This window comes from Peromyscus californicus, unplaced genomic scaffold, assembly GCF_007827085.1.
Source record: "Peromyscus californicus insignis strain IS unplaced genomic scaffold, ASM782708v3 Scaffold_17__1_contigs__length_78620276, whole genome shotgun sequence".
NCBI lineage: Eukaryota > Metazoa > Chordata > Mammalia > Rodentia > Cricetidae > Peromyscus > Peromyscus californicus.
Window position 1 is genome coordinate 33,792,966 of NW_026294469.1, and position 26,215 is coordinate 33,819,180.

At 46.1% G+C, this 26,215-nt stretch overlaps 1 protein-coding gene across 5 annotated transcripts in view; it reads right to left on the minus strand.

The window, feature by feature from the left end:
- The window catches only part of Mcc (MCC regulator of WNT signaling pathway), a 373,270-nt gene that overhangs the window by 39,074 nt on the left and 307,981 nt on the right, over window positions 1-26,215 (minus strand). For all 5 annotated transcript variants that reach the window (XM_052742119.1, XM_052742121.1, XM_052742120.1 and 2 more), the window contains 6 exons: window positions 23,968-24,131; window positions 21,437-21,643; window positions 11,272-11,418; window positions 10,126-10,215; window positions 8,847-8,995; window positions 2,917-3,057 (listed from right to left, as the gene is read on the minus strand). In XM_052742119.1, the coding sequence (XP_052598079.1) occupies window positions 2,917-3,057; window positions 8,847-8,995; window positions 10,126-10,215; window positions 11,272-11,418; window positions 21,437-21,643; window positions 23,968-24,131 (898 nt within the window). The remainder of the gene's footprint in view (window positions 1-2,916; window positions 3,058-8,846; window positions 8,996-10,125; window positions 10,216-11,271; window positions 11,419-21,436; window positions 21,644-23,967; window positions 24,132-26,215) is intronic.

Sequence of the window (26,215 nt, forward strand, 5' to 3'; positions counted from 1 at the left end):
ACTTTCAGAAATTGTAGCCCTACTTGACACATGACCTTCAGAAGTGCCTAAGAGACCAAAGGCTTGGCACAGGTAGCCATGTCACTCACAGATGCCTGGTCCCAACACCTGTCATGCAGCCCTCGATAGTTACTAAAACTTCCCTTAAGGAGCTAATCATTTTGACCTATATGTGTACTGTACAGTAGACAATGGCTATATGTGGCTATTTCCAGTTAAATCAAGGGGAAACTTCCTGGCGGCCTTTGCAGTGGCCATATTTCACAGGTGCAGTTATCACGTGGTTTGCCAGTTACCACGGTACTGAGCACAAACACAGAATGGTTCCATCACCACAGAAAGTGCAAATACAGACTGCCTACAAAAGCCTCATGAAGCGCTGTTAAATTGTGCATGGAGTTTGGGCTTGGATGTTCGAGAGAAGGAAAAAGTCATTCTCTTCCATGCTCATCATCCGCTGAGCATACAAGGCAAGCCCAAGTACAGCCTCTTTGCTCGGCCTGACAGGGCACAATTCTATCTCCCAAAGCAGGAGGATTGTGAGTCTGAAGCCAGGTCCGACTATGTAATGAGATACTGTTACACACACACACACACACACACACACACACACACACACACACACACAAAGGGGCCCCTTTCCAGTGGCCTGAGATACACACAGATCCATGTCCAGACAGGAGGCTGAACACACACGCCTGACACCCATGTGGTCAGGACGAGAGGCTGGCCGCAGCAAGGTTTCCTTTGTGAGCAAATGCCCGATGCATTTCTCCAGGCTGAACAAGGGAAATGTTGCTGTCATCTCCATTCAGCTGGGGCGCCATCTGGTTTCCATTGTTTGCATGTTCACCACCCTTCCCCAAGACTTGAAGAAGAGGGTCAGACCACCAGCTGACAGGGTGGGGCAGCTCCCTGCAAAGGCAGGCAGGCAGGCAGAAGGTGCCAGGCGGGTTCATCCTGCAGGATGTGCTCATGTGCAACCCTCTAAGACCAAAGGTAGAGGGTGGTCCATGTTAAAAGTTGTTGAAGAGGAGCTCCTGGTTGGCTTGGGAACTGAAATCCAATATGATCACCATCCTGCTTTGGTCTCATTATGGTGGCTGATTTTGTTTTTGAAACTGTGACCACAGTTTCTTAAGACTATACTGACATTGTCTTGTACAGATAACATTGGTAAAAAGATGCCGAGAGTAAGATACCGTCATCTACTCTGACTTTGGCAACCGGCTTATGAGGTAACACTGACAAACCTCAGAGGACAGCAACAAACAGTGTCACAGCTTTCAGAAGGGACGGAGTTAGACATGATAAATCGAGCCAAGGACACTGCTCGGTGAGGAAAGGTACTTCCCAAAGCCTGACAACCTTTGACCTGGGGACCCAAGGAGTGGAAGTGACTTCAGCAAGCCGTCTTCTGGCCTCCACATGTGTGCCATGGTGCAAAACCCATCACCCAAATACATACAAAGTGTAATTTTCACAAACAAATAATATCAAAACAAAAAAGTGTTATTACTTATAAATGAGTTAAATGTAGTTTTTTCAAATGGCTTTTTTTCCTTCCTTCCATTTGTTTGTTTGTTTGTTTGTTTGTTTGTTTGTTTAGAGACAGGGTCTCACTATGTGGCTCTGGCTGTCCTAGAACCTGCTGTGTTGAACAGACTTGCCTCTGCCTCCAAGTGCTGGGAGGAAAGTTGTGTGCCACTATGCCTTTACTAAACTGGCTTATTCTTCATGGAAACCAATGGGTGGCATGTCTGAAGAGCTATGAGAATACTCATGTCTTCTGGGACCTAGAATTCCTGCTTCAGGAACTTTATCCCAAGGAAGATATTCCAAAGACTGAAGATCTTACCTGTATTGGGCTATTTACTGTTGAATTCTTTTAATACCTGAGGTCTTCAAAGGTCTTTTAGAAAAATGAGCTGCAGGTGATTCAGCCATCCACAATAAACACAGACCATTAAGCCATATTTAAAAACCATGCCAGGCATGTGCAAGACCTGTACAGGTTGAAGCCAGACAGGCTCCAAGCACTGAAAACCGAAGTGGACATGGGCTCCACACCCCTAACCATAACCAAGAAGCTATGGGCAACTGATACCCACTAGCAAAGGGACTGTCAGTTTTCTCTAGTGGAGTCTTACCGGGTGTATCAACCACACTCCAGGGCAGCAGGCCCCATGCCCATGGCTGACACAAAATAGACTCCATGGCCTGTGTGTGTGTGTGTGTGTGTGTGTGTGTGTGTGTGTGTGTGTGTGTGAGAGAGAGAGAGAGATGGGGATTTTTTTTTGTTGTTTCATTTTGTTTAGGCATTGCCTTATTGGTCTTTTGCTTATTTGGTTTTCACTTTGTGGGGTTTTGCTGTTTTTTTGCGGGGAGAGAGAGAACAAAAGCTTGGGTGATTAGGGAGGATCTGAGAGGAGTTGAGGGAAGGGGAAACATGATCAAAACATATTGTATGAAAAATGTTTTTAAATTTAAAAGGATAATTTAAAAAAATAAAATAGACTAGGTGTGGTGGTGCCTACCTTTAATTCCAGCACTCAAGAGGCAGAGGCAGGTGGATCTCTGTGAATTTGAGGCCAGCCTGGTCTACAAAACAAGTTCCAGGACAGCCAGAGCTACACAGAGAAACCCTGTCTCAGGAAAAAAAAATAAACAAATACATTTATTTATTTTTTTTGCCAAGCCTGACAACCATGGTTTGAAACCTGGAACTCATGCGGTGCAATGAGAGAAGAGATTCTCATGTTCTCTTCTGACTTCCACACATGCGTTGTGGCATGTATGCACCCATGCATGCATGCACACAGCAAATGAATAAACAAGTTAACGAATAAGTAAATGTTAAAGAAACAAATAAATACGGGCACACCCAGGACATCCTCCCGTCTCTGGCTCTCCCACCTGTACTGCAGGGCCAGCCTCAGCGCGGTGGCGTTGGATTCGTATTTTCCCACCAGCATGCTCATCCTCTCGGCATTGCTCTTACACTCCTCCAGGGTGATGGTGAGGAGATCGTTTTGGGATTTGAGGTGCTCGATCCGGCTACAGAGAAAGAGACACAGATGTCACACGCACACACGCACGCCGGGACTGTGATCTGACGTTTTACTCGGCTCGCTGACGTGTAGGCAGGATAGTCATGGTAAGATAACCGGGCAGGGGGAGGATCAGCAGATAAAGTGCCTGCCATGCAAGCAGGAGGACCTGGGTGTAGATCGCCGCACAGGTGTGGCGGCGTGAGTCTGTACGTCTGGTGATGCGGGTATGGGGGTCGGGGGAACAGAGTCAAGCAGCTTCCTGGAAGACCGCTGGCCAGCCAGCCCAGCCAACTGGTGAGCTCAGAGTTTGCTGAGAGGCCCCATCTCACAAACTAGGACAGTGACGAGCCATAGAGGAAGATGCCTAATGTCCACCTCTGGCTTCTACACACGTGCACAGGTGAGTACACACAGGAGCACATACATATAACACCGACAAACATACACACAGAGATGCCTATGCCTGTATAACGCACAGGTGATATGGGAGGCTGGAGACACCGCTCAGTCAAGTGAAATGCTTGTGGCGAAAGCGTGAGGAGCTGAGTTCAATCCCCAGCACCCACTTAAAAGCCAGGCAAAGTGGTGGTGTCTGTAACCCCAGCCCTGGGGAGGTGAGGAAAGGGAGATCTATGGAGTTTGCTCACCAGACAGCCTAACCAAATTGGCAAGCTCCAGATTCACGTAAGAGATGCTGCCTCATGAAAAAAAGGCGAAAGAGTGATTGAGAAAGACGCTTGGTGTTTATCTTTTCCTCTACACATACACAGATGTGCATGAACTTGTATGCACAATATATATACACACACACACACACACACACACACACACACACACACACACACAAAATGATGATATGGCATTGTTGGGCATTTTAGCAAGTATAACTGACACAAAACAATCATTAAATTCAGTGTGAATAAAAAACAAAAACTAGGGCCTGAGTGTGGTGGTGCACATCTTTAATCCCAGCACTCAAGAGGTAAGTAGATCTCCCTAGGTTCAAGGCCAACGGCTCCACACAGTGAGTTCCAGGATAGCCATGGCTATGCAGAGAGACTCTGACTCAAAACACAGACAACGACAATAACAAAATGAGACTGGTATCTAGCTATGCTTTGCCTATGCCACATGTCTGCACTGTGTGAGGCCGTGGTTCTAACACTAAAGGAAAGCAACAGCTCTGGCACCCCATAGCTCTTCAGAGCAACTCCAACTATGCTGCAACAAGCCATATTGCCTGGGGCAATAAACCACACCTTGGTCATAAGGGCTGCTGTTGGCTGAGCCTGCCCAATCAGGTGTGATGACCCCTGTCATCCAGATGAGGAGATACAGGTACTGAAAGGTCAAGTTCCTTGACCTGGAACTTAACCAGGCTGGTCAGCCCACATCTCCTGCTCTTAACCACACCCTACAGAGCACTAGCAAAGGTGAACTGGTGAGCAGTCAGGAAAAGGCCACCAGGTTGTCCCTAAGTGGGTAATGGACCAGGGACCTGTTGTGGCATAATCCTTCTGTACACTGTGAAGATGTGTTGCTCTCGTTGTTAATAAAAAGCTGATTGGCCAATGTGCTAGGCAGGATTTTTAGGGCAGAAAGGATGTTGAGGAGAAGAAGGACAGAGTCTGAGGAGATGCCATGAGACACAGAGCAAGCAGGATGGGAACTATGTAGATAAGGTAAACGAATGAGCCATGGGGCAGCATATAGATTAATAGAAATGGGTTAAGTTATAAGAGCTAGCTAAAAACAAGCCTAAGCTATCAACTGAGCAATTATAATTAATATTAAGTCACTGTGTGGTTATTTGGGAACTGGCTGGAGGGAAAGAAAAATCTGTCTACAGAGACCCATGACCCAAAGGGACTTCTAGGTCAGATGTCTAGCAATACCAGTGACTAGTACAATCAGCAGTAAGAACTTTGAGGTTTATATTAGATTCAGAACTGTAAATTCTAAGTAATGAGTTTGAGGGAAAGTCAGAAAACAAATGTAAACCCTTTAGCTTCTCCATTTTCTGTCCTAAGACATCTGGTTGTGGTCATTCATTTTCCACAGAACCCACTCTTTCACTGTCTTCATATCAGCAAGTCTTTGAGAGACTTGGGGTTTACCCCAGAAACTGCAAGAGATTCCTGAGGGTGATGGGAATGTGGAAGCCACTGGCCTTGAGCATAAATTTTAAGGCAGCATAGAGATGCCTAGAGGGGACATATCTTCTGGGAGAGTCATGAAGACTCCTATGGGCCATAGTGAGTAAGGTATTACAAACACTTTTCTGCTTTTGTTCATTTTGGCTTCTTCCAATGGTTGCCACTTTCTCATTTATGCTTCCAGTGTAGTGGTCCCTGCTAATTAGAAGCCATTTACCCCACTACTGACTTCCATGTGGCTGAGTGTGAACCATCCCTGCCTGAAACACCTTCCTTGCTCAGGTCAGAACACTCTGGCTGGTCTTCTTCTGAATGTAAAGGCTGTGAGGGTTGATGTTTCCTTGGGGCTCAGGCTTGGGGTCCCATCTTCTGCCAACACTCTCCTTAGGGGTAGTTCTATCCAATCTGTGACTCCAAGAGGCATTTCTGTTTCCATGGCTTCCCATCGTTTCTAGCCCACACCTCCCTCTGAGTGTCCGTCCCACACATCAGCTGCCTCCTGGCATTTCCATTTTGCGGGGTGGAGTGGGTCACACACTGCCTCCAGTTTAACACTGAAGGGGGTGCTTAATTTTCTTCAACCTGCTCTCCTTCACCTTCCCCATATTAGTAGTCACCACCACCATTCACCTAACCTCACAGGCTAGCATGGGAGCATCCCTGAGACCCTTTCTTACAGCCAGACCCTAACGTTGCTGAGGCTTCTCATATCCTGAACCCATTATGTTCTGTGCCTCCTGGCCCGTCTCAGACATCTCTCCTCTCCTACTCTTGCTATCCTTTACCTCTAAGCTCCAGAAGGCAGAACAGGTTTTGTTCTTCCCGTTGAAAAATGCCTTCCAACTATATTTAGGCTAAAGAGTAAAATCTGCTATGGAATCCGAATCTGCATCCATGCCAGGCGCTGCCTGGTGCCCGCCCCTCCCTTGCTTCCTGTACATCCTCTCCATGCTAGCCATTAGCATCTGGTGCCCCCCTTGCTTCCTGTACATCCTCCAGGGCCTCACCCTACCTTAGTCCCACAGGTCATTGTATAGTTTCTCCTTTACATCACCTTTGTCCAGCCTGGAGGCTAAGGCTCTTCCAGCCTTGTCATTGGCTCCTTTTTCTTTAAGACCTCAAGACAAACCTTCCCTCTTTAGAGACACCTTACCAGACCACTTGTCAAGGAACAACCTCAGGTAAGGGGCATAACTCAGTGGCAGAATGGTTGGAAAGCTTGTACAGTGTCCTGGTTTTAACCTCCAGCACCCAAAGTGACAACACTAACAAGTAAAGAACTCTTGACTTTTTCGGGGTCTTGGAGACGTCTTTTCTTGTAGCTTCCTCTACTGTGCTTCGTCTGTATTTCCTAACAGAATATACGCTTCATGAGATTAAGGGCCTTCTCTGCTTTGATTTGCTTTTCATGTTGCATAGTACACAGTAGGTGCTTAACACAGATGTGCAACATGCATAAATACAGCTTTGAGTAAGTGTGCTGCCCTACTCCAAGAAAATCTGAATCAAAGGCTAGCATTTTTTAAAAGAATTAGGCCTTTAATGTTGAGACAATCAAATAATAGTCATTAAGACAGTATTTCTAAGAAGCACAGCCATGATCATTGGACAACAGGGTGAGGGCAAAGGGCAGCGTCTGGAATTCTGCCTTTGTTAAATAACTGCTCTGGACTTCATCACTTAACTTTCAACCTCAAAGCTCTTATTTATTTATTTTTTTCATTTTCAAGGGACTAGCCTTATCCTCACAAGTTGAACATGAAGAGGTTTTCTGTGCACATCCATTGTGAACATCTATTGTGAGCATCCATTGTGAGCATCCATTGTGTGCTGCTGAACACATAGCCTGAGTACTAAATAGTACGTACCCCTTCTTTGTTCTCTCTTGGGTGCATATTAACTGAGAAGAAAGGTGCCTCCCCCAAGTTCAGCAACAAAGCAGACCTTTGAAATCCCAGAGAAGAGATCTTCAGCTAAAGGCTGAAGGCATATGGGCATAGGGCCCCCTGAAGGCACATGGCTTCCTTCAGCCGCGAAGGGCATATCTGCTTCAGGGCTAAGCAGTCCCAGGCCAGTGGAGGAAAATGCTGCTGCCTTGTTACTAGGTGATCCTCAGGACTGGCACTATAAAGGACTTTGGATTTAATAAGGAAACCTCCTAATTTCAAGATTTAAAAGTGATGGAACTGGAGAGATGTTTCATCAGTTAAAAGCACATACTGGCCGGGCGGTGGTGGGCACATGCCTTTAATCTCAGCACTTGGGAGGCAGAGCCAGGTGGATCTCTGTGAGTTCGAGGCCAGCCTAGTCTACAGAGCGAGATCCAGGACAGGCACCAAAGCTACACAGAGAAACCCTGTCTCGAAAAACCAAGGGAAAAAAAAAAAGCACATGCTATTCTTACAGAGGATCCAAGTTCGATTCCCAGCACCTATGCTGGGCAGCTTACAAGCTCCTGTAACTCCAGCTCCAGAGAGATCTGATGGCCTCCACAGGTACCTGGTACTCACATGCTCTTACTCACACAGACATAGACACGTGCACATTAATTTAAGAAAATACTTGTTAAAATGACCTAGATCACCACATTCCCTTTGTTCTCCACAACTAAAACAGCTTCATATCAGCGAGGAGTAACAAGTTAGTTTGATTTATTCCATTTTGCCACACACAAGAGGAATGGAATTCAGTAATGATAGATGGGAATTAGTGTTCACATTCCTGCTTGATGAGCTCATGAGCCTTCCAAGCTCTTCCTGCGCTCTCACTGAAGACTGCTAAGTCAAGGCAGCCACATCATTCCTGGAGACTGTTCAACCGGCCATTCTGCTATCATGGAACAGAGTCTGAGTCAGGGTGGTTAGCGGGCTTGGCTATGGTACTTCTTAGCTTTTGAAGCAGCTCCCTCATCACTAAGATTACACTCCAGCTTGTCTTTGCCAAGAGGCAGAAGTGCATGCTCCAACTGCAGGAGAATCGGGAAGAACCTATAAAGCTGTTACACGGCAAACTCATCCAGTTAGGACAGGATCGGGACTTCCTATTCATGCTTGAGCATAAAGGAAATCAGGCAACCCTCAGAAGAAGCAGAGAATTCGACCAATATGCGGGGCCAATGCCAAGAAGGGCTCTAGCACATTGTCTGTGCTCCTTCTGGCAAACACAAGCACCCCCCAGACACTGACTCAACATTCCAGGACTTCCCACTGTGACACTCTGCAGCATAGCCCCATACAGTTGGCAGCCATCTATGACCTACTTGACATTCTCTATGGCTTGCTCCCAGGACTCCCTACATACGTGGAAGGGTCCAAAGTGAAATGAGAAGGCGGGGCCCCTTGTTCACCAACTATTAAGGATTTAGAATAGTAACAGCAGAGTCAGACAGAATGCGTCTGCACAACCTTTCTAAGGATGAGCCTGCGCCTGCCCCCCCACTCCCGTGTGAACGTGTGTCCCAGCCCTGTGATGTTGATCGTGACTGCCACAAGCACTCCTCCATCTCAATCCCAGATGACCAGCCTGGCCATGTCACTGGGGGTCACAATTCGCAAGCCAGTTTGGATGAGATTTTAGAAGGAGGGTGGGGAGCAGCTCCCGCCCCCACCCCCAATGAAATACACCATGTTGCTCTCACCTGTTCAAACGCTCTGTTTCCACCTCAAACTCTCTAATCTTGCTTTCGGAGATGGCAGATCCATGTGAGTAGAGCGTTTGGAAAATTTCCTGGATATTGGAGCAGTCCTGAAGTGAGTGGGCCAGGTGTTCTGCCACGCTGCTGGAAACCTGTACAAAGGAACATAAGTCCCTCCAGAGATGCTAGGTCAGGAGCACTGGTCCCCAGGCACAATTTACATATACAACAGCTTAAAGGCAAAATGCTTTAAGAATTTGGCACCAAGAGATGGTTACTCTTCTGAGTCTCGTGGGTCTCGGTTGGTATAACTCGAGCCTTTAAAACAAGTGTGAAAGAATTATATGGAACTCAATCAGCTCACAGCTGCACCTCCTAAGTAAGTGATGCTGGAATCGACAAGCAGGCAAGATCAGTTCTAGAATACTGAAAATTCTGGACATTAAATAGAGTCTGGGCTTCCTTCTCTCACCCTGGACTCCTGGCACTCTTAAGTCATAGTCTCTGGTGACAGTGGCCCCAAAGAGAGGCTGTTCCCTTTATCCTCACAGTTGGGTTTTGACACAGAATCTGAATGCATGTGATTTTTTGCTCAGTGTAAAACTTCCAACTAGGAAATTAAAGTGAGTTTTTGGATTGTTTTTAGGTTCTCTCCTCTTGCCCTAGGATCAAAAGCTAGCTCTCCCAGCTTCATGTCTAATCATAAAACATCCTCCTTAAAGAACTGAAACTGCTCCCCTGTCACCTCACCAGCCATGAGCCTCACTCCCTGGAGGTTCCAGGCTCCAGCTATGAAGACTCTCATACTAAACAGGCAGGTTCTGTCCATTCTCTGCTAGCTTTGGGCCACACTTCAAAAACAGCATTCCCCGTCCCTGGACAGTGTGTTCCCTTCAAGATGTGTGTGCAAAGACACAGTTCTTTTGGAGTTTTGCAACTCCCTGGGTCTCCGTGGAGCAAGGCGATATAAAGCAGATACGTCCAGACATTCATTGACATCACTAAGTAACTATATAAATGTTATTTCTTTTTTTGGAAGATTTCAAGTGTGTAGGGGTTGGGGGCAGGATGGGAGGCAATATCTCCCTTAAAGCTGAAGTAGCAATTCACCATTTAGAAACTTTACACGTTTTACTTGGCTTCTGTGAAATGAAACCATTAGGATTCATTATATTATTAACTGATAAACTGGAAGTGAACAATGACCTTTCCATCCTCTAGGAACTATGGTCTGTGTGGCTGTATTGGGTTCTTTCTTTCCTTACCCCTCGCCGACACTCACCCCAATGCTACTGATTTCGGATCCCAGGACTGGTCGATCAGATGACGATGATTCAGATCTTGTCTTTGATAGCTTCACCCTCTCAGCAATCTTAAAAAAAATACATATATCAGAAAGTCCACACCACTCCCCCACATACATTGAGGCAATGCTTACACAATTTTTAACCAGGTCAACTAAAGTGATTCATCAAAACAATTCAGTGATTTCAGCCTTGCTATCATAAACTTGAAATCGGGCTTCCCAAGCTCAGCACATTTGGGGCTGGACAGCCTGGGGAGGGAAGAGCTGTCCTGCCCACTGTGAACTATTGTGCAGCATCTCTGGACTCTAGCCACAAGATGCCAGTAGCACGCCAGCTGTAACCATTCACAATGTTCCTTAGGGGACAAAAGTCACTTGTGGCTGAGAAACAGGGGTTTCACCTAACTCACTAAACTTAAAGGTTTTATTGTGGGGACGATCAGGGCGGCCAGGCAGGAAGACACCTGCCATTTATACCATGGGACAGGCCCCTTTTAGAAGATTGTATGAAAGCATTGTGTGCTGCGGCAGAGAACAGTGGTAACAATGTATTTTTTCTTTTCTTTTCTTTACTGTGACAGTGTCTCACTATGTACCCCTGGGTGGCCTGGAACTCAAAGTGATCCTCCTGCCTCTGCCTCCGGGCTGGAATTACATGGAGGCACTCAACTCCACACTTAGCTCTGTGATGTGTTTCTTTTGCTGGGATAGCTGTCAGTCTTCTGAGGGGGATAATCATTGCTTTACCACTCAGGGTCCCCTCAGGGCTGAACCTGAGTTCCTTGAAAGCAAGTACCCATCCACTGCGCGCGAGGTCACACTTGACAAAACTCTCCACAATGGCTTGTCAGCTGTGACATTTTCCAGCAGGCTGATTAATGAGAGCTGTTATACAGGTTGCAACTGGGAGAGACTTAAACCTATTAGTGGGTTATCTCTCCCTGCAGCTTGGCTTGAGGGAGTTGACGCTCAGTCCCAGGGGAAGCCCCTAGGGTCTGTGCACTGGTATGTCTGCCCAGTGGCGGGCTCAGCCACAGCGGGGGTCTTCAGATGAGAAATGTTCCAACTCACCAGACTCGTGTCGTCCCCCCCCCCCCCCCCCCCCCCCCCCCGGGAGCTCACCTTGGCGATGGGGATGTCATTGCTGCTGCTGCTGGTGCTCAGCTCTCCAGTGCTGGGGTTAATTGGCCGATTGGCAGAAGTAAGGCGACCAGGGCTAGAAGGTCCAGTGGCTTGGACACTCTGCAGTCGAGTTTGGAGTTCTCGGACCTGAAACCACAATCCCTTTAGACAGAGCTGGTGACTTCCCAGGTTAAAGAGAAAAAGAGCCAGGCGGTCAAGGGCAAAGCTTCCAACTGTGATGCTCAGCTGGTCAGGTCCACTGAAGCCACTGTATCCTTAAGGGGAGTCACTGCTGACCAATCAGGAAGGAGAACATGCCAACTAAGCAATGGATGCTTCCAACCCAGGAGGAGGCACACCGTTAAGGAGTGCTTGTTCATACAGCAGAGAAGCACCTGATGCCGTGGTGGGCAGGTCCAGATAAGGATGTGATCGCTAGCCTTAGGAAACTCGGAGCCCACACAAGGTAGTGAACAAGAGTCCTAACATACATACACAAATGCTAGAAACATCATTCTCAGTTGCTCCAAGGCAGCAGAACATGGAAAGACCCTGCCTCTACCTGAAGTACTCCAGAGAATGTAGGGGGTATGGAACCTAACTGGGTTCCATAGGAGAAAGTGTCATGGGTAGGCTTAGCAGAGGCATGGCTGGGGTAGGGTGGGGTCGGGGAATAGAATTGTATGCACAGTGTCTGGAAGATATACAGTACTGGACAAAGTGTTATTAGAGACAGGGGCTTTGGGAGAGAGGTGAGACCAGGATAGAGCGACAGTGAAGGTACCAGCAGCGTTCCTCCAGACAGTCAAGGCTAGGAGCATCCCTGGTACAGTGGGAAGGAACATCTAAACAGTGGAAGCATAAAAACTCAGCAGTGAAGAGCACTGGCTGCTCTTCCAGAAGACCGGGGTTCAATTTCCAGCACCCACATGGAGGCTCATAAATATCTATAACTACAGTCCCATGGGACAAGATATCCTGTTCTAGCCTACATAAGCACTAGTCACACATGTGATGATCAGTCATACACACAGGGAAAGCACCCATACACATAAAATTAAAAAATAAAATGACACAATCACACCACAATGAATGTCTAAATCTCATTCATCTGTGGTTACTGCTCTGTTACCAATGGGAGAAATATCCCAGTAAATGGGGACAGTTGCTACCTTTCTGATAACCATGGGCACACTTTTATCATCAGAGTACAAGGACTATTATCAAACTTACTTATGCAGCCAAGAGGACCTTGAACTTCTGATCTTCCTGTCTTTACCTCTTGAGTGCTAGGATTACAGGGAAGTGCTACCAAGCCTGATTTATTAGACTTCAGGTTGACTGCAGCACTGAAAACTTCTTATGAACCAAGCATCAGACTCGGACACCAAGAAGCCATACTTGGACATTTAGAGTAGGGTTTTCTAAACTTTATAGTGTACCAGATCCCCCTTAAAGGGCTAGTCAGAAACCTAGGTGGCAGGGCCCCACCCCAGTGGTTCAGATTTATCCATGGTGCATGAAGCCAGGAATCTGTACATCTAATGAGCTTTCCAAAGATGTGAATGCTGGATGTCAGGGAAGCAGCTGACCCAAGGCTATACAGCATTATGATCTCACACACAGGCAGAGCAGAGCCAAGCCCCCGTGCCACAGGGGTTTGCTCTTGCTGCCACAGCCCTTCCAGGCAAGGGCAGGGAGCAGGTACCCAGCCCCCCCTCTATAAGAGCTTCTCATAGAAAGCTTTTATACTGAATGTCTGGGCTATCACTACCCTGCTATCTTGGGAACCAAAAGTAATTGAAGTTTCAATAATTCATCAACATATTATAAGCCAAAATAGGGAAATTCCCTTGGAGCAAATTGCATTCAATTGTGAAGCCGATCAAAAGAGCCTGATGCTTTGCTGGAAATGTGCATTAGACAACAGACGCAGGGGCCACATCAAAACAGGGTGCAGACCGTAAAGACACAGGCTTGCCAGAGTCAAACGGAATTCCTGGTGGGAGATTTTTCTGGAACAGTCCCTGGCAAACCAAAGGCAGTGTCCGTGTGGAGGTTCATCAGGCCACTTGGCAGAGGGGGAGGGCCCAGGCTCCCACCAAGTTCCCAGGCAGCTTCCCTGGTGCAGTTTGTGAGGTTCTGAATAATTAACCAAGTTAACATCACCTCTAAAACTTCCATCCAGTCTACACTGAACAGGAAACAATCAATGGCCTGCTCCTAGAGCACCACTCAGCCCGCTCTTCTTGGTGTGTTTGTTTGGTTGGTTAGGTTTTCTGAGTCAGGATCTTATTCTTTAGCCCAGGCTGGCCTTGGATCTTTTAGCAATTGTCCTGCCTCAGTTTCTCTAGTACAAGGATTCAGGCATGAGCCAACATGGTTTGCTTTTGAAAAATACAAATAGCTCTAGCAAACATATTAAAACACCATTAAAGCTGACCTATGTTTTAAAAATGTTTGCTTTCCTAATCACAAAGGTACTGAATGTTGACTGTGGAAAAGCTAAGTCGCACAGTCAGTTAAAAGGGAAAAGGTTCATCTGTCCCTTCAAACTGCTCTCCGACAATCGCTTCTAGTCATTTTCCATATGCATCCGTGTGCTTAAATATTTTCTAAATCTATACATTTTCATTTTAAAGGCTAGGAACTCCATGAAAATTAAAGAATGACAAATACCTTCCTTTTGGACTATGTCTTATTTCTTAATGACAGTGTTCATCAGTAGGCAAAATCCCACCTGAAGGGAGTCTAGTCAGCTATACAGAAAGAAGGGCAATTGGAGGGAATACATGACCTTCTCTTATAGATTTGGGGTGAAATTAAATGACCCAATACTCAGAACAGAAGGCTACCCAACAAACCAAATTAGCTTAGGCAAGGACGGGGTGGCAGGTAGTCAGCTATCAGAGAACTCCTATTCACTTCTCCTGTCGGAAAGGGTTGGGTCAGGAGTCCCTGATTGGAAAGTCAAAAGTGACTTCCAAATTCTACATAATACCTGTCAATGTGACTTTATTTCAGAACATCCTTTGTAGACTGGATGGCCCTATGGATCTCTGAGCTCAACCTGGACTTAGCTTAGGTGGGCGCCCCGCAATGACCTGCATCTTAAAAGAGAACAAACGGGGGGCTGAGGCAGAGACATGAGACCCAGTGAAGGCCATGTGGAGGGAGACGAACACAGAGACTGGCTGCTAGTCAAGAGCCTTGAGCTTCAGGAGTTGAGAGAGGCAACGAAGGCAGCTCCTTCCCAGCTGAAGAGAGGGGTGTGGCCCTGCTGCCCACATCTTGGTTTGGAACTTTGGAACCCTGGAAATATTAAGAATAACTTTTTTCAAGGCTGGAGAGATGGCTCAGAGGTTAAGAGCACTGGCTGTTCTTCCAGGAGACCTAAGTTCAATTCCCAGAAACCACACGGCAGCTTACAACTGTCTGTAACTCCATTTCTAGTAGATCTGACATTCTCACACTCATACATGACTCTGACACTCTCACACATGCCAGCAAACTACAAATGCACCTAAAATAAAAATAAACAAGTCTTTTTTCAAGACACTATATTTGTAGTGATTACCCGATAAACCCATCTTCTATTGAAGCTGCTTTTAGTAAAGGAAAAATGTGATATTTTTCCCTACAAAACATGGGGTATTTTTTTTAATTGGAACAGCCAAGAATCAAAGGGTATCTGATGGGAAAACTGGCATGTCTAGAAAAGCCACACATCACCCTGATAGTCCTTTTGAATTGGGTTCCTCAGCCCCAGGCCCTGACGCTGAGAGGCTATTTTCTTGATTCTCAAACTTAGTGTATAGCTAATACCCATGCAGATGTAGGGAAGTTGGTCTGCTTCAAACACCGGGACTCTGGTAGTGTATAAGGTAAGGTTCTTGTCTTCCAAGGACTCTGGGATTTCCACTATGAAGGGGTGTCAACAGGGAGTATCAACTGTAGAAGAGAAGGGCATCTCTCCTTCACAGGGAGAAAAGACAGTGGACTCTTGCTTCTTTCTGGTTCGTATTTAAGGGTTTGGGATTGCTTTGTGTTGACTACATTGACAGAGGAGAAAGGCCCGGAGCAAGGGGGAAGAAGACAAGAACTCTACTGAAGGTGCAGATGGGAAGCAACGGGGTTTCAAATAGGGAAGAGGGAGCAGAGGTGCTAAGAGGTGCTCTTGCAAGCACCCAGATGCGTGGGGATTTGGTCTCTTCACACATGGAGACCCTGATGGAGTATGAAGGTAAGAGACTATCTTCAGACAGAATTTCCCGTAGTGACAGCGGTGTTCCATAGCAGCCATGTCTGCCACGGCAGCATCAGATTGCATGGGGTTACCCTGAAAGCACTTGCAGTGTGCCTCGTTTACCCAAGGGAATGAATTTTAAATTGTGTTTGATAGGAATTCGTTTCAATTCAAACTGGAACGGTTGTATGTGGCTAGTTGTTACTGTACTGGTCAGAACAGCTGTATAAATATTCAAGGGAATTAAACAGCTGTCCACACTTGAAGCTGGGTGATATCATAGATCATGGTATTTCTCAGTGCAGTGGACACACACACACACACACACACACACACACACAGCCCCTTCCCACCCCCCACCCCACCCCCACCACTCCCAGAGAGAACAGCCAGGGCTCTGTAGGGAGACCGTGTCTTAAATAAATAAGTAAGTAAGTAAATTAATTAATCAAACTGAAGGAAGCTGATCAGAGATAAAAGCATATAGTGAAGAATTCTGGGTGTGGCGAAGGTCTAGGGAGGAGGAGGGGTAGATCGAGGCCATCTAGAGAGGACATGGGCAAAGGGTCAGTAGAGGACAGGCAGCGGAGCGCCTGTTGGGGACAGGAAAAGAGGGCAGGAGCAGGCAGAAAAAAGGGGGTGGGGCTGGGAGCCTGCCCAACTCTGACCTCACGGCGCATTTTCTCTGCTAGGTATATCAGAGGCAATTAACAGCTGTTAGACATGAGGAAGGAGTGTAACCTAGGATAATGAAGTAAGGAAAGATGTGGGGTGAGCAAGCCTACACAGCAACACCATGGGCTCAGCTGAGCTTCCATTCAAGTCAAGACTGGGAAGATGTTTTCTTCTAACTCTGGACACTAACTCTAAAGGATAGAAAAGAAAAGAATGTGCACGGGGCATTCATAGAAATAAGAGTGGGGTATATTTCATAAAGACCAAGTAGCAGAAAGACGAACCCCCACTGAAGGAAGAAACAGAGCATTCTGTGGTGTATCTGAAGGGAGGTGGCAGTATCTCCACAAGATGGGCAGTGGGGATTGGATCCACGTTGACGGATTCCCCCGAGGACAAATGTGAGGACCAGGGCTGAAAGCAGCTGCTCAAAGGTTGCTGCTCCAGTAATTGCACACAGAGCAACTGAAAACTTCAGCATTAGACGGCCTTTCTTATTAACAATGCATGGAAATGCTGGCTGGAAAAGGTACCACTGTGAGAGAGAAACTCATTGCCAAGGTTAGAGGAAAGACAGTAAACTCTCCAGGTGGCAGACACAAGTGCTGACATTACAGAGAACAGGAAGGAAGGGGACATTCAGGAGGGCAAGAGATAGGGAGTAGGCTCGTGGGCCAAACAGTTCTGTGCCCAAGAAAGTCTGAAGGTTTCCTACCACATCTGTCTGTGAAAAGTGAACAGAACAAGCTGCTCTCCAAGCCCAAACAATCTCTCTGGAGCTACGAAAAAGGGGCAACTATAAAAAATAAAAGTCCCAGGCTAGGTGTGATAGCACAAAGAATCTCTCTGGAGCTACAAAGAAGGGGCAACTATAAAAATAAAAGCCCCAGGCTAAGAGTGATAGCACATGTCTACAATCCTAGCATTAAGAGTGTGGAAGGGACTGTTGGATCCCTTCAACCAGGGCTCTGACAAGTCTCTGCCGGAGGTCCCACAGAAAGCTTCCCCATCATTCGGCAGGAAAGGAGTGTGTGTGTGCTTCATCAGCTATGTTCCGAGGGGCTTGCATCACCTAGGGTAACACCCACAAAGAGCTTTCTCCTGAGATCAGTTTGTTTTCACTTAGGGCCGTCATAGGATGCCAGAAGAGGAGATTTGTTGAGACCCAGGGAAACTGACAGCCATGTCACAATTAACAGAATAGTTACTAACTGCCAGTCTGTGTGGGAGGAAGGAACAGGATGAAGAAGAGGGTGGAGAGAGGACACAAGAAAGCAGTGAAAAGTGCATCCTGAAATGAGGCTGCCAGAGCCTGAATTGTGGGGCTGTTAGTTAATATCAACTATGGTGCTGACCAGAGAGTCCAACCATAATGCAGACCCCCATGGAGAGGGAAGTGGAACTCACTTTAAGATACACGGAAAAGAACAGGTAGAATGCAGGGAAGGAAGAGATTGTTACCACCACCTTATGCCATGGATACGCACAACTTTCTAAAGAATAGAAGGATTCCAAAGGGACTGCTCTGGTCTATTTGTTTCAAGTCTACTTGTTTCAACAGGGCATGGATTCACTGCCTTTGTGGTCCCAGAATACCTGTGCTGCCAAACAGCCTGGGGAAAGAGTTGATAATTTTGGTGGCATGGCAGTGGACCTCAGCAACTGAGGTCAAAAGGGCAAACAGTGTGGAGAAACTTGCCAGCACATTTCTCTTTGGAGTGTACATCTGTGCCCATTGTCCTTACCCACCAACCTATAACATTGCAACGACTCTCCAGTATCCTTGAAGCCGGGAATTGTCTCCAGTGCATCACTGTGACCCCTACCTGGCCAGAGAAGACTAATCATTTATGAAGAGCACAGAAGAATGAAAGAACAAGTGTTTCCTTTCTTGAGTCATTGATTCTACTTTGCTGAGCTTGAATCTGCTTTTGTAAGTATGAGGAAAGAAGTGGTCATATTACAGGATACTCAGAAACAAATGATTATCTCATGCAATAATGAACAGAGACCCATCATGATATTTGCCTACCGTCCTTTAGTTATTGCTCTGCCAAGCAGCCCAATTTGTTAACTGACTGCATTAAAGATCTAATTTAATTAAATCTTGAACAAGGCTCAGAAGACCTATGGAGAGCACTTGCCTTAATTGCAGGCAGGGGACAAGCACCCATTTTATTGATCTAGTCCAAGTCAAAGCAATGAAGATGGGCAAAGGGAAAAGATGTGGCCCCAGCTGCTTTTTAGGCAACATGGATGAATTGTGACTCAGAGCTGTGACAGAGACAGAAAGGCAAAACAGCCACACACTATGCAGACTCACAGAGACCAAAATGAAATTGAGCCTTCTTCACTCTCAAAGACTGCAGATCAGGCAAACATTGGACCACAGAGACAGATCCCTCTTCTCGGAAATGACATGTTGTGCTGGGTAGTGTGGGGTGGAAGGCTTCCAGTATTTAAAGTCTAAAAAAACTGGCATTCAAAAGCATTTAGAAAATTCTTTAAGATTCACAACTGTCTAGAAATGAAAAGAAGTTAATCCAGCTCTGGGGTAAATATACAAATTCCAGAGGATGTTTGAAGAAATAATGCACATTCCTTCAAATTTTGCTATTTGAAGATCAATGAGGTACACATGATATAAATTTATATAAACTGTAACAATGGCACAAACATATGGGTAAAAATAATATCTTTTTGACTGACGTGTATGAACTCACATGTGCATGTATTTATACTTAATTACTCATTGTCCAGATTAGAGATATTCAAATACCTAAGGATCTTTATGGATAAAAAGATATAAAGGTAAATCTTCCATATTACTCAAATTTTGATTTTATTCAAAACAACTACTCTCATTTTTGAGTATATACTACATGCTGAGTACAGTGTAAGTATTTCGTGAGTATTATTTAATCATCCTGAACCAGGTATCATCATCAAATTCACGATGAAGGAAACAGGCCCAGAGAGGTCAGGTATCTTGCCAAAGACTCAGAGTACCTTTGTAGGTCAGACTGTGAGTCCAAGAAGTCTGGTTCTGGGGCTCTGGTATATGATGTCCCTCCAGAGTATGGAGCTCTTAATGCTGGCCTCTAGAGCTGGAAAAAAATCCTTGGGATGGAGGGGGAGACTGACTTTTTTTCTTGTTAGTTACAACCAAGGGTGCTCTGTGCTTCACTAACCCATGTTAGAGGGGAAAAAAGTATTTTCAACAACAATACATGGTTACGTTGAAGGCCCACATTGCCCTTGCAAAATATGAGCCATCAGCATGCATACTGCAAGAGCAAGCACACACCTAATTAGACTATCCTCACGAAGATCGGGAGTGTGACCCAGGAAATTACAGGTGGTGTAGGCCTCCATGCTAAGTCAACATCATCACGATCCCCAGACACAGTCTTTGCTGACTGGGAGGTTTACAGCCCCCATGCGCATGCCCATGGGGACTATCAGATACAGCTGAGTTCTAGACACATGCTTATGAGGGTTTAGAAAGATGTTGTCCAGATAGAGGCAGGAGAGTGGCTCTGTAATTATGACATTACCCACAATGGCTGACAGAGTTGACAACCTTCAAAACTAGTCATTTATTCTGTATCTACATCCAATGAAAATTAAGAATATTTGTGTACAGAGTAAAAACAGAATGACTGGGACTAGAGAGATAGCTTAGCAGTTAACACTGGCTTACTGCTCTTCCAGAGGACTGGAGTTCAGCTCCCAGCATCCATGCTGGGCAGCTCACAACCACCCGTAATTCCAACTCCAGGGGATCCAACCCCTCAGGCCAACACTACAGGCATCTGTACTCTCTCGAGAGCAAATACTCATGTATGGGCACACAGACATATACATAATCAAAATAATAACAATAGAGCTTTAAAAAACAGAATGATCCTGGACAGTGGTGCACAACTTTAATCCCAGCACTCGGGAGTCAGAGGCACGTAGATCTCTAGGAGTTCGAGACCAGCTTAGTCTACAAAGCAAGTTCCAGGGCAGCTAGGACTGTAACTCAGAAAAACCCTATCTTGCCAGGTGGTGGTGGTGCACGCCTTTAATCCCATCACTCGGGTGGCAGAGTCAGGTGGATCTCTTTGAGTTCCAGGCCAGCCTGGTCTACAGAGCGAGATCCAGGACAGGTACTAAAGCTACACAGAAAAACCCTGTCTTGAAAAACCAAACCAAAACAACAACAACGAGACCAAACTCCCCTCCCCCGCCAAAAAACCCCTATCTCAAAAAACAGACAAACAAAAAATAAAAACAGAAAAAAGAACAATTTAACACATGCCAACCTTACTGAAGAACAAGTTACTTCCCAGGTTAAGGAGACACAACAATGTTAATGGTCCACCAGCCTCCTAGATGCCTCTCATGCCACTCCAAGTGCCCAATCACCAGCTAGAGTGTGGCTGGGGAGCAACATCCTATGCTGCCTCAATTGAGACTGAGAGTCAAGGAAGCCTCATCATTCAAAGTGAAGTTTAGAAAGAGTCATTTCTGATGGAAGAATTTATCCTTCCATCCTGAGTCCAATCATAGTTCAAAGGCATAGCCAGACAAAGAAGAACTTACAGGCCCTGGCAGGTGGGCATCCATCTTTGGAAAAGTTCACTGTTGGAATACCAGCATCTTCAGTGACGGAAACATGTCCTGTCACTGTAGTTCTCAAACCAGTGCTGGTCCTTGTGGGGATACCTCTCTCACATACGCCTGTACAAACCCACACATGTGCACACCACACAAATGCACGTGTATTCATATATATACACAAGTACACAGACACCCATGTATGCATACAGTTATAATAGTCTAGAGAAGAGATTTTTATATTATTCAATATAAATGAGAGGAGAAAATGTGGAAAGAATTAGGAAGAAATATCTGTTTTTCAATTATGAAAATATCCTTAGACTGTCTTAACAGGATATTTTAATTGAGCTAGAAGAACATCCCAATAGAGTAGATTGAGACTTGCTGCCCTGACATAATTTTACCATCTATGCAGATTTAGGATTCCTGAGAAGAGTGTTTTTATAATCTTAGCTCTACCCTAAGGATCTCTGAACTACTTTCATGAATGACTTCAGAACTGGAAGGATCTGGCGATTCCCAAGACTGAGATTCCCTAGGATTCCACACTCTGGAGTCTCTCCCTAGGATGTCCTTGGCTCTTCCTGCCCACCCCTCCCACCCCCAGGCCTAAGGCAGGCCTGGCTGCATGCTCACCCTTCTCCGGAGCCTGTCCCGCTCCTCACGGATGGCGTTCATAGTGGCCTTGGTCCGGTTCAGCTCCTCCTCTTTGCTACACAGCATGGCAGTCAGGCTTTCATTCTCTTCCCGCAATCCAGCCAACTCTTTCTCCCACCGAGACCGCTCCTCAGCCAGGTTGGGATAAAGGTCACGACCAAGAACTCCCTCAATCTCCTCAACTGTCTGAAAAACATGGTCACACATCAGAGCCATGCTAGCTCCCTTGGAAAGGGGGGACAGGAAGGAGCTTGTGAACCCAGGAGTGGGGTGGAGAGTCCTATGCACACAGTGACACCTCTTGGTCATTCTCTCCTCAGATTCAGATGAGGCTGTCACTTGCCTGCATCATAGTTTCTGCTCCTCAGAAGTCCCCAGAGTTAAGGACAACAGGATCCCTTTCTTGGTGCTGAGTCTGTGTGTGGCACCCACACAATGTTTATTTCCTTTAGGGGCTCCAGAGCTGGTCAATTTGCATCCAGGCAGCAGGCCAGTGAGTGATCCTGATAATGCCGTGACTAACACGAGGTTGCAGGATGCACACAGAGTCTAATTGTAAGTTTCCTAAATTACAGGCCTTCCGTGAGCCAGCTCAGCAATAAGGCAGGTCACATCACCATTTCCCACTCTTGGTGTCACATGAGAATTCAGATGGTGTGAATGAGGTTCTGTCCCAAGATGGCAAAGACAAAAATAAAGCTTAGGTGACACAGAAAAGAGCGGGCCCATAGTAGAGGCTCCTCAGACAGCAGGGATTCAGTTAGTTAATAAGATGGCTATGAACCAAGTAGAAGAAAATCTTAAGATTATCTGGAAAGTTCTTCAAAACTTTTCATCTTAAACACACGATTCAAGGATCAGGAAGATGCATATGATTATGAAGACTGTCCTCTGCTTGCTCTGATAGCTATTCATCCATATTGTCCTTTAGAAAGAGCATAGGTCAGCTAGTGTTTAAGCAGAAGGGGACTTGCTGAGCCGAGAAATCACACAGGAATGAGAAACAGAAGAGTCTCAACACTAACGACAGCAGCAGGCCACTCACACCAGCTCCCCGAGGAAGACAGGCACCCAAGTCTTCTTGCCCCTGTCCCCATGTGGTGCTTTTGTTTGTTTGGTTTTGGTTTTTGGTTTTTGGTTTTTCAAGACTGGGCTTCTCTGCATAGTTTTGGTGCCTGTCCTGGATCTCGCTCTGTAGACCAGGCTGGCCTCGAACTCACAGAGATCCGCCTGGCTCTGCCTCCCGAGTGCTGGGATTAAAGGCGTGTGCCACTGGTGCCCAGTGTCATGTAGTGCTTTGTCCTTCCTTTCAAACTCAAGACAGTCTGGCTCCACTTCCACCATAGCTAGTTGCCAGAAGTCCCTGCCCACCACCGACGCTGAGGCCAGCACTTGCTCCCAAGTCAGTCATACAATCAAATTTGGGACTTGGGAGACTCCATTGAAAGAAGCATCTGTGAGTGATTGCTTCTTCTGATGCCAAGTCCTATGACCTCTCCATCGGCGACCGTGATGAAGAAAAATGGAAAGGCAGCTGTACTGGTCATGCACTTCATGATTCACCCACAGGCACTACCGCCCTCTTGGGACATCCCGAATTCTTTCTAACAGGAACTTGGAACTCGACTGTCCCTTCGTATTAGTTCCTGTAAGACTTGGAAGTGTGGGTTGGAAGGCCTAGGCCACTAAGCCATAATGAAGTAATGGAAAGACACCAAAGGCCCGGGATTAAGTAGGGCTTGACTTTCCCATTATTCGGAAAGAGGCGAGGCTGTGCACACGCTGAGAATTCCTCTCACTCAGTCTTTTCTCAGAAGGAAGAGGTAAACGTGTGAAAGGCGAGGTCAAGACCCAGATACACTGGCTGGGGATGAGGTGACTCAGCCAGACCCTTACCCCTCCCTCTTTGGACAGCGTAGACTGAGATCTCACAGAGTTGGGTTCTAGAAACCTTACATCTGTAAGAAAGCATCTAAGGTCAACTTGGGACATAAGAATACTATAGCAGCTCGGCGTGGTGGTGCCTACCTCTAATCCAACACTTGGGAGGCAGAGGCAGGTGGATTTCTATAAATTTAAGTCACCCTGGTCTACAGTACTGGGCCAGTTAGGGCTACATAATGAGAACCTGTCTCAAAAAGAAAAGAAAAGAAAAAAAAATACTATGGTGGACCACATCAAAATGACATAGTTTAATGCTGCTAATGTAATGGGTTCCAAGCAAATCATCCTTTCTAGTGCACAGCCCATGCTCATGGTTGTTGATATATCCCTCTCCTGAAATAATTTAGCCCAACAAATATTTATAGGGCTCCTGCTTCTAGCTGATGGCTCAATATGTTTGTATGGCTTTCAGTGGCTAATAGGTATTCAAGAAAATCCATTGCCAAGAAAGGAGTCTGCCCCTCCCCTCCCCTCCCCTCCCCTCCCCTCCCCTCCCCTCCCCTCCCCTCCCCTCCCCTCCCCTCCCCTCCCCTCAGAAAGCCAATCGGAAGGGGAGGGAGGCCCACCTTAATGGCCAAGTCACAGTGCTCGCTGGCTGTGGTGAGCTGCTCGATGTGCCTGTCCACCTCGGCCACCGAGAGGCTACAGCTGCTCTTCTTCCTGCCGCAGACCACACTCTCCAGCCCCGTCAGCACCCTCTGCAATTCCGAGTTCAGGTCACTGCAGTTATCTGAGGGAATGAGGATAAAATCCATTAAATAGGTAGACTGGTAACAGATGCTCTGGGTTGGTTTTTTTTTTTTTTTTTTAAACCATAAGGGGCTCATTTGGGAGCAATGGAAGAACAATGGAGAATGACATTTCCAAGGTCAACATCATTCAGTCTCATCACACTGGCTGCTACCTGAGGCTTGCAGCCAATACAGACCTTTTATTAAGGAGTTTTAGACTTTAGCCATTTTCTTTTTTTTCTTTTTCCGAAGCTAAGGACCAAACCCAGGGCCTTGCGCTTGCTAGGCAAGCGCTCTACCACTGAGCTAAATCCCCAACCCCAACTTTGGCCGTTTTCTAGATACCTGCACCACCCAGAATTCTCTTGCCTTTCAGTCAAAGGCAACCACGTTGGGTTTTTCTAGTATGAGCAAAGCACCCCAGAAGAGACTTCAAACTCTCGTCAAACCCTCTTGTTCAGACCAACACCAATTCTAGAAGTTCAGCAAAGATCTCATAACTTCTTTGAGCAACAACAACAAAAAATATCAGAATGAGCATCATTGATAGATATTTAAAAAGCTAAGAAACTATTCCTGCCTTCAATAAGCTTCAAGTTTGCCCCTGTTCCTGCCACCATACACCAACTGATAATGTTCCACCTACACAATTTAATCCATTTCCTACACTGGGGGAATAACCAACCTCTAACAAATTCCATAGTTCTCCATATAAATGTAAACAATTCCAATCATTTTAACAATCTAGGTTACTATTAAACTCCTGGATTCCAGGGTCTGGTCAGGGAAAGAAATTAATTATAATATGAGTTAGATACATGTTATACAATAGCTCTCATGTGAACAAAAATCTCTTTAAAAATCAGCAACCATGTTGTTCTGGAGCCTTCAATTACTGTAGCAAGTTCTGTGTGGAGGATACTACAGTCTCCTCAAGCAAATTCTTCTCCTCAATCCAGCCTGGGTCCTGCATGCAAGAAGCCGGTATCTTCCCAAAATCCCTCTGGTCACAGGTTCAATGCACTAACACAGACAACTGTTTTTGTTACTAAGCTTTGGAGGACTTCAAGAAGATGCTCCGCATTATGGGAAGTAGATTTCTCAGGACTTTTTTTTTTTAAATTAACCTCATTTGGCTGCCCATATCTATTAGTCTTCTAAACCTAGAGAGCAATCCAGCAGGAGGCTTTTACTCTAACTGATGCGTGAATGGTTCCATCTTCTCAAAATTGCTTCTTCCCATCTCTCCCACCTCTGTGAATGGAAGCCACCATGTAGCCAGTTACTCAAGTCAACTCTGAGGCAACCTTGATGCCCTTTTGTGTCACATCCTAAATCCAATTCTTCTTCTAACTATAACCTCCATGACTCATCCTCTAAATCTCTGCTGACACCACTGTGCTCCAAACCACCATTACTTCTCAAGAGTGTCGTTCGAACAACTCCACTCCTCACGGGATAGTTAAAGAGACTCTTAAAAGGCAGACTACGATACCTTCCTAGGCCAAACTGTCCAATGGTTTCCCCTAGCCCTGACCACTAAACTAAGATCCAACTCCTTACCACAGTCGTTAAAAACTCCGCATATCGGGGACTCATGTCCTCAGCCCAGGCTGCACCATGGAATTCGTTGGGGAGCATTTATAAAATGCCAATGTCAGGGCCCCACCCCGGACCAATTAAATCACAATCTCTGGGGGTGGGGCCTAGATACTAGAAATGTTTTCGATTCCTCAGATGGTTCTAATATGCAGGCTGGTGAGGATCACTAGCCTGGCCCTCTGCGCCTCTGCCCCTCCTCCAATTCCTGGTGTTCCTTTTGCTCTTTCCTACTATAGGGCTTCTCTCTCATCTCACTAGAAGATGTCAAATTCTGATCTCTCTCAGATGTTCCTCTACCTAAGCTCCTTTCTACTTACCATGCAGCCTCCCCACCAAGATCCTCCTATCCTAGGGATTCCATCTCCCATCTCTGCCCGGTCCCCATTCCATTGTCCTGTTGGGTTTGCCGCAAACATCACTATCTGATCTGACATGTATGTTCATTATCTTTCCCTTCTCAAAACACATGCTTCTATGAAGG